Here is a 16,282-nt window from a genome sequence, read left to right as displayed (position 1 = left end):
TTCGAATCCCAGCCACCTATGTAAAAAGTGGGATGCTGACAGACACAGATGTGACGCTCCTCCCTGACAGCAATTCACTCTGGGTGACCGGCAGAGCAACGGATTGGCACCAGCGCCCCTTTTCCAGCCCGCTGCCTTCCGGCTGAAACCTGGAAAGCCTCGGGGAGCGGGCGGGGCGGGGCTTGGAAGCACGCGTCCCCTTGGTGTGACGTCATAATCGGCCGCCTCAGAGCTGGCCCTTAGCAACCAACTTGGCAACGGTCTCTGTGGCTGCTGCGGGCCCCCGCAGGCTAGTCTTTCCAAATCTCTACTGCGGGGGCCAGGCCTGGTTAAGAACCCAGGGGACGCAGAGCGTCCCCCGCAAAGGCTGCAGGAGTACTAAGCATGGATGGCAGCCGGAGAGGTAAGAGGCTGCGCGAGTTCAGGCCGCCCCCTGGCCTTTCCGGTGGCCTGCCAGCTCCTTCTCCAGAGTCGCGGGGTGATGACTGGAGCTGGACAGGCCGGGTGTCCTGGGGGAGGCCCCGCTTGACCGTCTCATTGATCTGCTTTATGGCCTTGCCTTGCATCCATCCCTTGATCTCGGGGTCCTGCAACCTGTGTCACCTCGGTATCATCTAGACAGAAGACCAACCATGACCTTTAAAGTCCGACCTGAGCCCCAGATCAGGCCGGCCTCTTTCCCAGAAACGACCCCCCGTTTCCTCATCTCGAACGTAGGGGAAAAAAAATCCCACGCCACGGAGTTCCTGGGGATTAAGTGCAGATAATATGTGGCAAGCTCCTGGCTCATTCTAAGTACTTAGAGGTGCATGAAGTCTCCCAGTCACTTCCCCAAGAACTGACTCACCCAGAGCTGGTTATATAGTTTGATCCTCCAAGGTGGTGAGCTGGGATACCTCATTTGTAATAATCTTACAGTGTGGCTGGTTGGTGGACTGAATGTTTACTAGCCCAAGACTACCCATAATCTCAGTGTACACCTATTTACCTTGACTTACTCTGAGACAAGTGGAGTATATGAAGTAGTTGGTGACCCCTATCCATAAATCATCACAAATCATCCCAATCAGAGTTGGAGCTCCACAGTCTAAGCAAGTATTCTTTCATAGGACTTAAGAATTGATCTGCTGATGGTATCTTGAATTAAGTCTCACTTTCAACTTTATTTTAAAATAATGGGTCAAACTAAGTCTAGTGTAGAAAGTCGGTTGACAGGATATTCAGACACCACACTAACCTAAGTTCTAGAAGAAGCAAACCAAAATGCTCTAATGGTCTTCAGAAATGGTTACAAAACAAACCAAACCTTTGCTATGTTCTACGCATAACCAAACACCTGTCTAATATTCGCACACAAATATTATTAAATAGGTGTTATTCATGTTTTGAAATAGAAGAAAAGATTGTAAATAATCTGTCACAGTAGGTGACAGAGCAAGCTTTGAACCCAGACCAAGAATGTAAAAACCCCTGAGTTAATTCTTTTACTTGCGCAGTATAGCTGGGGGCATTTGTACATTAATAGGCTTAGTAAGTTTGGGGTATTTATTTTTAAGTGGCAAATGTAAAAGGGTTTATACTTTATACCTTACCCAAGTGGCTTCACTCTTAGCCCATAATATATAGTAATATCATTGTTTCTAGCTTTGAACTTGTAAAATAAATGTTATATTCTTTTTATTTTTTTTTATTAAATCCTTCTCATTTTAATTGTTTGGATAGGAATGTGGTATACATTTTTCCCCACTCCCCTCCACCTTCCACCCTTCCCCCTGCCTTCCACATTGCCACTTTACCCTGGAGCTCTTGTCTTCTTTCCTCTTCCTAGGTGCATCCATGTATGTCTCTCTTAGGGTCCTCTTTGTTACCTAGGTTCTTTGGGGTTGTGGCCTGTAGGCTGTTTGTCTTTTGTTTTATGTCTGTTATCTACTTATGACTGAATACATATATTTGTCTTTCGGGGTCTGGGTTGCCTCACTATAAATGTTATATTCAAACACCTGGGCTAGTTTTCATATACTATAAATAAGTAACTATAATTGTTCTTAATCACATTATTTTTAAGTAACCATTAATTTAGCTGAAGCTTAAATGCTTAATTTTAATTAAAAGTAAATGTCTTAAATTTCGTTAGTTCCTTTAGGCATTTCAGAACATAAAATACTAAAGATACCTGAGGGAAAGTTTCTCAGTTGCTTTCAGTAATCACATTTTTTTGTAGGTTCAGCCTTCAGAGTGGTGATGTAGCAAAAAGCCACCAGCTTGAAAAACAATGGGTCTTGTTTCTCGTCTTTGATATCGGCTAATGAGATCTTCTTCTGCCAGTTACTTTACTTTCCCGAGCCTTAGTTGTTTGTAAAATGGGGACCTCGACTTGATATACTGTAAGACTTTGTTACCAACGTCTAATGGGAGGAAGGAAGGGAGAAAATTAAGAATATTGGTCCACCGTCCTTTGTATTATCAGTGACCTATGCTGGAAAAACAAGAGGAGACAGGTAACCTGTTAGGGCAGCTAGCTGAAAAGGGACTAGGAAAGAATTAATCTGTTGCTCCCATGGAGATACTTTTTTTTTTTTAAATCAAGTTTGTGGTTATGTTTTCTTTTTTTAAAGATTTATTTATTATATATACAACATTCTGCTTCCATGTATGCCCGCACGCCAGAGGAGGGTGCCAGATCTCAGTACAGATGGTTGTGAACCACCATGTGGTTGCTAGGAATTGAACTCAGGACCTCTGGAAGAGCAGCCAGTGCTCTTAACCGCTGAGCCATCTCTCCAGCCCCCCATGGAGATACTTTTATAAATGACTTATTCCTAAATTTCCAGCAATTTGGGGAAAATACTGAAACATCTCTCCCCCACCCCCAGTGAGTTTTCTTCCACTTATTAGTAAAATCAAATTATATAGGAAGCCAAGCTGAACAATTTGACTGTCCTGAAAGACCATCAATCTCACGCACCAATTTTTAGTATTAGTTCAGAGAATGTTCTTTTTCTGGCCATTTGGTTTGAGACTACTTTTGGATCATTCTGGGTCCAATCAGGATATAGAAATTGTGTCTGGGGTGATTTAAATGAGGAGTATAAAGAATTGTTAAACAGTTATAAAAGTAGTTATAGAAATAAAAAAGTTATATATACTATTATATGTGTGTTTCATATATTGAAAGCAGTAGATATAGTTACTACAGTATTACCTGTATATTTGCACTGGGCAAAACAAAAGTCATGTAAACAGAAAAATACACCCCATTCAAGGGCGCAGCTCCTGAGAGAGGGCTCAGACGAAACGAGCCATCTGTTCCTCCCTTCAGCTCTGTGAGTTTTAACATGACATTTATCTGTTAGGAATGTTAGGAACCAATGAGTACACATCTTGATGTAAATACATGAGCAAGAAATGACCCTGGTTTGATCCTTTGCACCACCACACCAGAAAAATCTGCCTAGGGGATACAGGATTTGTGTTCTGCACACTACTTACATTAACACTAAAACTCTGTTTTGTTTTATTTTGTTTTAAAGATTTTTCTGTTTTGTTTTTCAGAGAGGGTTTCTCTGTGTAACAGCTCTGGCTGTCCTGGAACTTTCTTTGTAGACCAGGCTGGCCTTGAACCCACAGATCCACCTGCCTCTGCCTCCTGAGTGCTGAGATTAAAGGTGTGTGCCACCATTGCCCTGCTGTGGTGAACATACAATTACATTTTGGAGAAAGAAATTATTTTATGATGAGCTCTGTAATTTTCTAATTTCATGCAGTCTCAAAGACCAGACACTATTTTTACATTACTGGAATTCTCTTTAAATATAGCATTTAGTTGGGTACATTTGTGTGTATGTAATTCTGACTACCTGGAAGGCAGAAGCAGGATCAGGAATTCAAGACTAGCTTGGGTAGTATAGGAAGACCTAATCTCAAAGAAAAACTGATAAATATAACCCAAAATATGTATTACCTCAAAACAAAACACTTAATGGTTTAGTAGTGAACACAATAAAATCAGTATTTATCACATGACATAACTGATATCTTATCACTTGACCTAGTAAAACTGAAGGCTCAGAGTAAACTGTTCTTAAAATAACTTAGTTTTAAAACAGTTCAGCGGTAGAGCACTTGCTCAGCTTGCAGCCCCATACAGAAAATGCTCCACATGTGTGCATGTGTGTAGGTCTGAAGCTAAGGGCTGGTGTCTTTCCTCAGGGTTTCTCTACCCTTGTTTCCTAAGTAGGGTCTCCCTCTGCTTTAGTTTTATTTCTGTTGCTGTGATAAAATATGGGAGCCACAGCAGGAAGCTTGAAGCACTAGTCACAGCCAGTCAAGAGCAGAGAGGAACAAGGGCATGTGTGTTTACTGCTCAGCGCAGTTTCTTAGTTCACTGCCTGGCCCCTGAAATGGGACTGACTTCATTCAGCTCGGTCTTTTGACTGCAGTTAGCACAATTAAGGAAATTCCTTTGTGGCTGGAGAGATGGCTCAGCAGTTCAGAGCACTGTTCTTGCAGAGGACTCAAGAGTGATTCTCAGCATCTCCTTACAGGCTCGAAACCCCCTTGAACTCCAGCTTGGGATCTGATGCTTCTGGCTTCCAAAAACACTAGTGTTGCAAGTGTACACATACACACACACACTTCTTTAAAAGTAATATTCCTCACAGTCAGGGCCAGGCTAATGTGATCTAGGCATTTCTTCTTTGAGACGTTTCACGGGTAAATCTAGATTGTGTCAAGCTGACAGTTAAAACCATCAGTTAATGAACTTTTGAATTCATTGATTCATCTAGTGTGGTTGTCACTGCCAAGGAGCTGGCTATCTGTGCCCACCCCTGGCCACTCCAAGGCTGGAGTTACAAGCACGTGCTGCCATGCCTGGCTTTTTATATTTATATGGATTCCAAAGTCAAGTCTTTGGTACTTCTGTGATGGCCATAATCTCCCCAGCCCTGTTTTATTTTCCCAAAAATGGAAAGGTTGAATCTCTGGTCATAGGATTTTTGCTTTTGATATATTACTGCTGGTAGTAACATGGCTTGTGGTTTGGTTTTATTTTGTTTTGAGACATGGTCTTATTATATAGCCCTGGCTGGATCTGAACCCTGTGTAGACCCAGCTGTCCTGAAACTCACAGAGGTCTGCCTGCCTCTGCCTTCCAACTGCTGGGTTTAAAGGTGTGCACCACTATGCTTAGCCGAATAAAAGTTTTCACAACTTTGTTTAAAAATGAAATGTGTTATTTTTAAAATATTCTATATTGTTCTTTGTGAACGTTGTGTTTCACGTGTCCTAATTCGTGGTTTTTATTGTTGTTGAAAGTCAGAGCAGCCTCTGTCCTCCCCAGATACAATCCACCATGCCTATTTACAGGACACTTGAGCACCAAGAGCAATGGTAAGTGAGCTACTTAAAACTGGCTGCATTGAAAGACTCACTGTTTTCTGTGCTGGGAAATCACATGACCTGATGAAACAGTTCTCCTAATGAACACTTGTACCTCACATTAGTAATTAGAATCAAATGGTGTAGGTATTCTTTAGACACATTTAGGGGGTCCTAATTTCAAACTCTTACTGTGCCCTGCTTGAATGTGGACATAGCTGCCTCCTGCTTCCCGCCCTGCTACAGCCAGGGGCTTCTTTTGCCAGCACCAGGTCTGGTTTAAGCCGTGCCTGCCTTGGAAATGATGGTTATCAAGAACAAAGACAATCCTAAAGAAAAGCTGTGTAGAGAAAACTTGGATAGAGTCTCAGCTGACATTTATGGGTTGCTGAGTCTCTATGGCCTGTGATGCATTTATGTTTTAAGGTTTTCAGAGTAAAATTGTAGTGTTAACTCTAAAATAATTTTTGTTATTATAACTTCTGAAAGCCTTTGGCATAGGTTTTAGGAAACCTATTGTCCTTATTTCCATGAAAAATCCTTCATACTGTCCCCTCTAAATATCAAGAAATGAAATTTTCAATTACTTCATTGTATTTCTTTGTACCACTGTGTATACATAGAAACAGGTATGAAAACTGATTTGAAAAAAAATAAAATAAAAAGCCTTTGAAGCAATGCCTGGTGGCACAAACTTGGAATACCAGTATCTGGAAGGCTGAGGCAGGGGAATACCAAGTTTATGGCTTGCCTGGGCTACAGAGTGAGGTCGGGGCCATTCTGGGAACTTAATGAGATCCTTTCTCAAAATAAAAAGTAAAAGGAGTGCTGGGAATATCGCTCAGGCTAGAGTGTTTGCATAGTGTGTGCAAGACCCTAGATTAATCTTCAGGAAAATACACGCACACTCTGAAACCAGACTTAAACCTAGACAGAAGAGCAGAGTGGAGAGTGCAGTGTGTTTGCTAACTCTAAGAAAGCACTTGCAGAGCCGGTCAGCACCGCACCCTTTGTGAGGAATGTGACACAGCTCTGTGCCTCAGTTTCCACTTCTATCAAATGGTGGTAATAATGGCTTCAAAGGTTTTTCCTGCCAGAGGGAGTGGAACAGTGAAGGCAAGTGCCCCTCCAGGCATGTCTCCCACAGTAACATGCTTATGGTATGCAGGTTCCCTAAAAGAATTGATTGGAAATACTAAAGGATAGATCTAGGAGGGGAATCTAAGTTTCAGTGTAGGAAAGCCCCTTGTTTTCCAAGCCCTATTCTATTTCATGGTTGAATTTTTTCAAGCGTAAACTCATTTGACTTCTCAAAATCTTTTCAGGGGCTAGAGAGACAGCTCGCTGGACAAATAGCCAAAGCTCGTGCTGTGCAAATTTGAGAGTTGGATCCCAAAAGTCCATATAAATGCATGGTGGGAGTGACAGCCCGCCTGCCTGGGGAGACGGAGATGGGATGCCCCAAGCAGCTGGCTAGTAGACGACCTTGTCGGCCAGTCTGGCTTCAAATGAAAGATCCTACTTCCATAAATGAGATGAGAGTGATCAAGGAAGATTCCCGGCACCAACACACACACACACACACCCTTGCACCCACATCTGGAAATGCACACATATCATACACATACACCTGCAAAAAAGTGTTAATGTTTAAAAGTATGTCTGCACAGGACTTTATACTTGTGTTGGTGTTCGCTGCTTCTAAGAGTTCCTTTAAACAATCTGGGTGGAGGAGGAAAAGTTGAACAACATAGATTTTCTGTGCCCGTGTTTAAAGCAGTTTGTGGATCTTGTGTCTCTCAGAACAAAATTTTTGTAGATGGTGTTGGGATTTGGGGTTTGTTTGGTTTCCCAAGCTCAGTCATCTGTTCATAGGCAAGCAAGTGACTAAATAAAGACTTTTAGTTATAAAATAAAAACATATTAAATAGATAGTAACCAATTCTATCAATAGTAGATGAAAATTATCAATCTATTAATAGATTATAGTCTAGATTATTTTCATTGATTATATTCTAGAATTTCTTTTCCAAATTCTCAAGCCTGTAAAGCTTAATTCTTGAGGAGGTTTGAACCCAAGTGGTGAGTTGCTAATCAGTGTTAGCAGGGCGAGACGAGGGCTGGGTACTGCAGCCTGCACATGTGCTCTCAGCCTCCTCCCGTGAACTCCAGAACACCACTAAGGATGACTTCAGGAACTGTGGATTTTGTGATGTTGTATTAAAGTTTAAATATGTAATGATCAAATATGTTTTAATTTTTAGCTTTTTGCACTGACTCCTCTTCTCTCAGACTAACCACTCTCCAGCTGGTCAAGAATCACATGGCTGTTCACTATAATAAAATCCTTTCAGCCAAAGGTAAAAATGTGCAAATTTGAATTTTCTGTGCTAATTTAAACCCCAGCTTCACTTCTCATTATGACAGACCTGTGGCCAAAGTCAATACATTATCTCAAAGAGGATTTGTTTCTTAAAGTGAGATGCCGACTACTGAGAGTGTCGATGACACATTTTATGTTAGTATTTACAACCACATAATGCCTAGACAGCTCATTTAGTGTATTCTTTTAATATTATTTTGTTGTTAGATATTGATGAGTTTTCTATTTCTGTTTAAAATTTTATGAGTGTGTATTGGGGCATTTTTGGGTATGTGTGTGAACAAGCATGTATTCAGATACATATGTGTGTATATGTGCATATGCATATAGAAGCCAGAGGTCCACCTTAGGTGTCATTTGTTGAGAGCCGTCCACTCTATTTTAGAGAGCGTCTCTCACTGAGTTCTTGGATTTGTCATGACAAGGCTAGACTAGCTAGCCAGCAAGCCCCAGAGATCTTCCGTCTCCATCTCCCCAGGGCTGGGAGTACAACAGTGTGCTGCCATGCCTACTTTTTCTGTGGATGCTGGAGTTCTCGTGTCTGGAGGTCCTTGTGCTTTCATAACTAACACATTAGTGACTGTGCTGTCTTCCTAGGCCCTCTCTCTGTTTACATTTTAAAAAAGCATGGTCTCAATATAAATCCCAGGCTGGCCTTACCTCAGTGTTGTGCTTTGGGCTCCCATGATAGCATGTATCATGCTACCATGCCCAGCTAGATACTACATATGCTATGCCACCATGCCCAGCTAGATACTACATATGCTATCCTGCCATGCCCAGCTAGATACTACATATGCTGTGCCACCATGCCCAGCTAGATACTACATATATCATGCTACCATGCCCAGCTAGATACTACATATGCTATGCCACCATGCCCAGCTAGATACTACATATATCATGCCACCATGCCCAGCTAGATACTACATATATCATGCCACCATGCCCAGCTAGATACTACATATGCTATGCCACCATGCCCAGCTAGATACTACATATGCTATGCTACCATGCCCAGCTAGATACTACATATGCTATGCCACCATGCCCAGCTAGATACTACATATATCATGCTACCATGCCCAGCTAGATACTACATATATCATGCTACCATGCCCAGCTAGATACTACATATGCTATGCCACCATGCCTAGCTAGATACTACATATGCTATGCTACCATGCCCAGCTAGATACTACATATGCTATGCCACCATGCCCAGCTAGATACTACATATGCTATGCCACCATGCCCAGCTAGATACTACATATATCATGCTACCATGCCCAGCTATATACTACATATATCATGCTACCATGCCCAGCTAGATACTACATATGCTATGCCACCATGCCCAGCTAGATACTACATATATCATGCTACCATGCCCAGCTAGATACTACATATATCATGCTACCATGCCCAGCTAGATACTACATATATCATGCTACCATGCCCAGCTAGATACTACATATATCATGCTACCATGCCCAGCTAGATACTACATATGCTATGCCACCATGCCCAGCTAGATACTACATATATCATGCTACCATGCCCAGCTAGATACTACATATATCATGCTACCATGCCCAGCTAGATACTACATATGTCATACCACCATGCCCAGCTAGATACTTGTCTTTAATATAATTTTCTAACCTGCTTTTCACTTGGGAAGTTATACAAAGATGATTCTGGCTGCTATTTTTCCTTCTGTCATTGATTTTATTAGGACATAACTTACGTAGACTAAAACACACTAGTTATAAGTATGCAGGGCAATCCTTTGAAAATTCTGTCTCTATAAGCACTACCATGTTCACTGTAAACTAGAGGCCATTTAACTGTGCATGTATGTCAGTCTTCCTGCCACTTGCTTTTGTTTAGTTCATGAGCAAAGACTGCTGTGCTTATTTCAAATTGATGCTTAAAAAAAATAAAAGAATGGTATTTGTAGCATTTGAAAATAGAATGATACTTGAATTTACTGTTGATAACACAGTCATGTTCATTCTTTTTATACTGGCTATGGCAGCCTTTGTACTGAAATACAAAGTCAGTTAGTTGTGACCAGCTGTGTCACTTGGCAAAGCAGAAACATTTATTCTCTGCCCTACAATAACGGTGTGCTAATCCTGGTATGGGACTTTTCCACCATCTCAAAAAGATCCCCCTCCTATTTCTACAGTCAGTCACTTCCCCTCAGATCCCCGAAGCTAGTATCTACTCGCTTTTCCTATAGTCTTGCCTATTCTAGAATTTTATGTTAATGAATAATAAATATTTATACTTTTGATCTGGCTTTTTTCAGTGTGCACAATGCTTTGAGGCATCTGTGTTATGTTTATCAATATTTCTTTCTTAGTTTTGGGATGGGGTTTGTGGTGTGTGTGTGTGTGTGTGTGTGTGTGTATGTGTGTGTGTGTAGAGGCCAGAGGATGTCCTCAGATGTCCTTCCTTCTTTATGAGACAGTCTTTCCCTGGCTTGAAGCCCACCCCTTAAGGTAGGCTCGCTGGCCATAAGCCCTGAGGATCTGCCTGTTTCCCCAGCACCGAGGTTCTTAGTGTGCACCACCATGCCTGACTTTTGTACTTGTTTTAGGGTAGAAAACAGGTCCTATGCTTTATAACAAGTAGTTTACTGACTGAGCAATCTCTCTACCCCTTAATTGTATTTATTTTTCTTTATAAATTCTATTCTAACTGGCGTTCCAAGCCTTTAATCCCAACACTCAGCAGGGAGATCTCTGAGTTCTAGACTAGCCTGGTCTATGTAATGAGTTCTAGGACAATCAGGGCTATATAGAGAGACCCACCTCAAAATAACCAAAAAAAAAAATTTTAAGTATTCCATTTAATGAATCTGGTGTAATTGATTGATTCATTCATGACTTGGTGAATATTTGGGTTGTTTTGACTCAGTTTGAGCTTTAGGAAATGAAGTCACTGTAGAGTTCACATACAGTTGTGAACATAGGTTCGTTTCACATGGGTAAATTTATTTTGCTCAAATAGATCTGTATGTTTATGTGTACATTTAGCTTGTAAGCAAATCCCTTCCAGAGTGACTGCAGGTCTGTGTTGCCGTGATGCTGCGTGTTCACCAACACTCTCTGTTGCCAGTGTAGAGTAGCATCTCTTCTTTGTGAATATCTACAAGTTTACTACTATAAACTTCACTTTAATTTCACTAATTTTTTTTGCTGACTTAACCTAATGTTTATTTACTTTTTTGTGACATGGGATCTCAACTGTGTAGTTTTATGAGCTAGAGTTTAAAATCTTTAGGTTATGTTTTAAATAATTGAGGAAAATAGCATATCATAGCATTAAAATCATGTAAAGTTCAACTTTCAGATATTTTAAAATTTGTGTTGCTAGCAATGTGTTTAAGAAGTCATTCTCTAATCTTAGGGTTTCTAAATTTGTTTTCTCCTAGATGTGTTCGACTTTTAGCTCTTTCATTTAAGTTTGTGGTCCATTTTGAGTTTTCATATAGTATGACAAAAAGGGTATTGGTTTTTGCTTACTCGTATATAAAATTTCTGGTATCAATTACTGGAGAGATTATCTTTTCCCTGCTGAATTGTCTTGGCATCATTTAACCAGATGCATAAATAAGTCTTGAGATTTAACTTTCGATCTCCTTATCTACTTGTCTACCTTCCTGTCCACACCAGCCTGCTTTGTGTTCTCTAGCCTTGCCTTAAGTCTTGAAATAGGTAGTGTAATGCACCATTTTGTTCTTTTTCTTCCAGTTTGCTTTAAGATTCCATTCAAGTACGTTGATGTGTATGGTAAAGACATGGCTTTAGGCCATCCATATTCTGTACATTCTCTTTTCGATCTTATATATTTTTTTCTATGGTTTATCTTGTGATGTTTTCATATTCACCAGTATTTTCTTCTGCATTATCTAATGAGCTGTTAATCCCACATAGTATTTTTTAGCTGTTCTTATTTTTAATCTCCAGAAATTACAATAAAAAAGCAAAGAACTTCAAGTCTGCAGAGATTTTTGTGATTTATACATTTGATGTTTCTCATTATTTATAAATATCAAAAACATTATTAAATTTCTTTCTCTTTCAGCTGCGGTGGACTGCTCAATTCCATTAAGTGTGAATGCCAGCATCAAATGTAAGTAACTTTTGAACATAATACCACTTTAGAAAGATGATGATTTACTGTATTTCTAAGTGTTCACTTCAGTGACATTAAATACATGTGTGTTTAGGAGAGTCAACATTATCATCCACCTGCCCTCAGTCATGTGTGATTCCCCTGGGAACCACGTGTCTACATGTGGTGTGGGCATACAGAGTATATACCCAGAAGTGAAGTCCGTGGAACACCTAGTAATTCTTTTTGTGCATTGTTGGAAACTTGCATGGGGTTTTCTCTAACATCTGCATGATTTGACATTCTACCAGTCACATGCAAGGCCTTTAGTTTCTTCAGATATAACACTTGGGGTCTTGAGGTAGTTAGGTTGGTTGGTTTATTTTTGTTTGATTAGGGATTTTAAAATGCTAATGTTCACCAGGCAGTGGTTGCACACGCCTTTAATCCCAGAACTCAGGAGACAGAGGCAGGTGGATCTCTGTGAGTTCGAGGCCACGCTGGTCTACAAGAGCTAGTTCCAGGCCAGGTTCCAAAGCCTATCTCAAGAACCAACCCCCCCCCCCCGAATGCTCATGTTCTCCTTGTTTTCAAGAATAATTTATTTAAAAATCCAATAATAGAAGAAAAAAACAGTTGCAAAAAATATAGGAAACAGCAAAATGATAAGTCTCAACCTCTAGATATATTTTTAATATAAATAGATTAAACTTCCCACTCCAGAGGTATACAGTGGCTGGCTCAATCTTAAAAGAAATAGAAAAAGGTAATATGCTGTTTATAGGAGTCTTGGTTTAGATATAAGGACACACACTGAATGAAAAATAAGAAATGATAATACATAGGAATGATAGCAGAAAGAAATCAGCAATATACCATTATGCTGACCAAAATAGACTTTGAGTCAGAAACTCTCTCTAGAGAAAAAGATAGTCATTAAAGGGTACAATAGGAAGGTCTAGAAATATATGCCCAGTATTGGAGCTTCAGGAATATAAAAAGTGAATAGTGACAAAAACCTAAATCCTAAAATTGATAGCAATACAGTGATAATAGATTCCATACTCCACTTTCAGTAATGGCAAGAACATCCAAACATAATCAGTAAAGAAACAGCTGATGTAAATAACACAATTAATGAAATGAATGTGATAAACACACCAAGCTTTCCTCCCATTTGCTGCACATTTTCTCTAATAACACATGGAACATCCATGGGCTTTATCACATCGAGTCACAAATTAATTTTAACATATTTCAGAAAATAAAAATCATTCCAAGTATTTTTAACCATAATTTAATTAAAATAAAAATTAAAAATAATGTGAAAACAAATTTGGGAACTAAGTAACTTTGAGTCCTAGAGGAAATCAAATGTGGTGGTATACACCTGTCACCTGGGAGGCAACACAGGAGGGTTAGACGCTCAGGGCCAGCCTGGGCTTCATAGTAAGACAGTCTGCAAATGAAAACAAAAACAAAAGCACCAAACCTTAAAAAACAGCTTGACTCAAGTGAAAACAAAACACCACAGTCAATGCTAAGGTGCAAATGCTACCTGCAGAAGAAAGGGAATCTCAAAGAACTTGCGTGTAAATCGCAGGAACGTGAGACATAATTGAGGCTGTAGCGCGCTCACCATACAGCACTTGCTTCACATGCTTGAGACCTCATGTCAGCACAGCACAAAACAGGAAAAAGAAAACAAAGTAGAAAGGAAAAGCAGCCCCCAGTTAGTAGAGGGAAAGAAATAATAAAGATTACAGAAGAGATACAGAAAAACAAGAACACTTTAAAAAGCAGAAATTGGTTCCCTGAAAACACAAAGCTGATAGACTCTTGGGCAAACTGAAGACTGAAAATCAGAAACGAAAGAAGAGCCGTTCCAATAGAGGCCTCAGAAATAAAAGGGATCCTAGACTATTGTGAGCAGTTACACACCAACAAACTGGATCACCTAGAATAAACGGATTCTGGATAAAATCCGAGAAATGCATAGCCTAGAAAAACTGAACCAAGAGTGGAAACCTGAATAGACCATAGGCAATTGAATCAGCAAGTTCAGTAGCACTTTTTAAAAAGAAACTTCTACCACGACCAAATGTTCATGCAAAGATGGTTGAACGTACCGTGAATCAGTGTGTTGGACCACATTAACAAAGGAAAAGGGAAGAACCACATGATGCAGAAGAAACATTTGGAAAATTCATTCATTCATATTTTTTAAAAACTCTCTTAGGGTTTTATTGCTGTGATAAACATGACCAAAAGCAGCTTGGGGTCTCCAAACTGAGGGAAGTCTAGGCAGGAACCTGGAGGTAGGAACTAAAACAGAGGCTGTAAATGAATGCCGCTGATAGCCTTTCCAGCTTGCTTTCTTATACAGCTCAAGATCGCCTACATAAGATTGACACCATATACAGTAAGTTGGGCCCTACTACATTTAAAGAAAATGTCCAATATGCTTACCCACACAGGTAAGGCACACAGATATGCACACCCCTATGTTCTGTAGCATTATTCCTCATAGCCAAGATCCAGAGACAATCTAAATGTCCCCTGGCAGATAAGTGAATAATGCATGTGTTAGATAACTTCAAAACAGATTGGAAAGAAAAACATCCTCTTGAGAAGTCAAATAGCATTAAAAATCATTCTTGTGTGTAGTTATTTCAGTGGTGGTTTGGTTTAGATAGACCTGTGTTCACTTATTAGCACTGATGCCATTAAATTATACTTGGGAATAAGGGAAGCTTGCTCTTATTTTCATGTAAGCTTCTTGACTAGTAAGATACATTGATGTCACTGTAAGAAGTAAACCTAGGACAGGAGTCACGTGGCTCAGAGGATGCTTGCTGCCCATCTTCAGCACCCATGAAAAAGCACACCGAAGTATGAAACTACCTCTCTGCTAGTGTTTGCTAATGAAGAGCAGTTCCAAGGAACTGAAGTCAGCTGCCAGACTACAGATGTTTCTAAAATGTTAGCATGGCTTTGTTGTTTTGCTTGTTCTTGAGGCATGTTGTTGCTCTCAAGCTGGTCTTGAACTCCTGGCTCAAGTGATTTTCCTTCCTTTACTGTCTGTTTCAAATTTCTATAACTTACATATTAGTTAGAATCTCTTTATACAGAAAATCACATAGATTGTTGATATGGGAAGTCCTTCTGTCTCTGTGTTGCTTTTACTGGTTAATGAATAAATCTGTTTTGGCCAGTGGCTTAGCAGAATAGGGCAAGACGCGAGTTCCAGGCAGATAGAGGAGGAGAGAGTAGGCGGAGTCAGGGAGAAGCCATGGAGCTGCTGCCAGAGACAGATGTGCTAAAACCTTGCTGGTAAACCATGAGCCTTGTGGTAAAGTATAAAATAATAGAAATGGGTTAATTAAGGTATGGGCTAACTAAAAAGATGCTTAAGCTATTGGCCAAACAGTATTGCAAATAATATAGTTTATGCATAATTATTTCATGGTCTGGGCAGCCAAGAACGAACAAGTGGCCTTCTGCCAACAGATTGGCATACCAATGTGGGACTGACTAAATTCACATATAACCTGAGAAAATTTGGAAAGAATTCTAGACACATACGCACACACACAGTTTAGCCACAGTTTTTTTTTTTTCCAGCTGGTAGCATGCTGCAGCTCCCTTAAAAGAGGTATTTCTGATTCAGCGGTAGCAGAAAAAACAAAAACAAACAAAAAAGAAAAAAAAATGCTACTTGAAATAGCAGCTTCCTGGGTCGTGCTGCCTGCACAAACAGATGGGATTTGTGAGCACCATATTACAAACTGCTTAATGGTGAGACATAGACCTGCTGCATACTTGGAACTGGGGCAGTGTACACAGCTTGCAGAGGCAGTGAACATGCGTCCACCATGTATGACTGGGCGGAGCCAAAAGGCAAAGTAGCCTTGGTCCTAGTCATGCCACCTCTTAGCTTTTTAAGAAGTGCTTATCCAAAAATTATCAAATGGAAACAAGAAAGCATATTTAACAAATGGTGCTGGCATAACTGGATATCAACATGTAGAAGAATGAAAATAGATTCATATCTATCACCATGTAAAAAACTCAAGTCCAAATGGATCAAAGACCTCAACATGAAGCCAGCCACACTTAACCTCATAGAAGAGAAAGTGGGAAGTACACTTGAACACATTGGCACAGGGAACCACTTCCTAAATATAATTCCAGAGCACAGACACTGAGAGAAACAATTAATATATGGGACCTCCTGAAGCCGAAAAGCTTCTGTAAAGCAAAGGACACTGTCAACAAGAGAAAACGACAGCCTACAGAATGGGAAAAGATCTTCACCAACCCCACATCAGATAGAGTTCTGATCTCAAAAATATACAAAGAACTCAAGAAATTGGTAATCAAAAGAACAAA

The 16,282-nt window shown here is 40.1% G+C and overlaps 1 protein-coding gene across 3 annotated transcripts in view; it reads left to right on the top strand.

Moving 5' to 3' along the window:
• The first annotated feature begins 243 nt into the window (after nt 1-243).
• Nucleotides 244-16,282, top strand: part of Spata7 (spermatogenesis associated 7) — a 36,129-nt gene continuing 20,090 nt past the window's right edge. The window contains exons 1-4 of one of the 3 annotated variants that reach the window (XM_041633282.1): nt 244-403; nt 5,317-5,391; nt 7,644-7,739; nt 11,861-11,908. In XM_041633282.1, the coding sequence (XP_041489216.1) occupies nt 385-403; nt 5,317-5,391; nt 7,644-7,739; nt 11,861-11,908 (238 nt within the window). In that variant the 5' untranslated portion in view covers nt 244-384. The remainder of the gene's footprint in view (nt 404-5,316; nt 5,392-7,643; nt 7,740-11,860; nt 11,909-16,282) is intronic. The other 2 variants (XM_041633284.1, XM_041633285.1) reach the window with 2 other exon arrangements.

Source organism: Microtus oregoni, unplaced genomic scaffold (genome assembly GCF_018167655.1).
Source record: "Microtus oregoni isolate MIOR12 unplaced genomic scaffold, Mior012 000043F_ref0000047, whole genome shotgun sequence".
Classification (NCBI taxonomy): domain Eukaryota; kingdom Metazoa; phylum Chordata; class Mammalia; order Rodentia; family Cricetidae; genus Microtus; species Microtus oregoni.
This window is presented reverse-complemented; position numbering and strand designations above follow the sequence as displayed.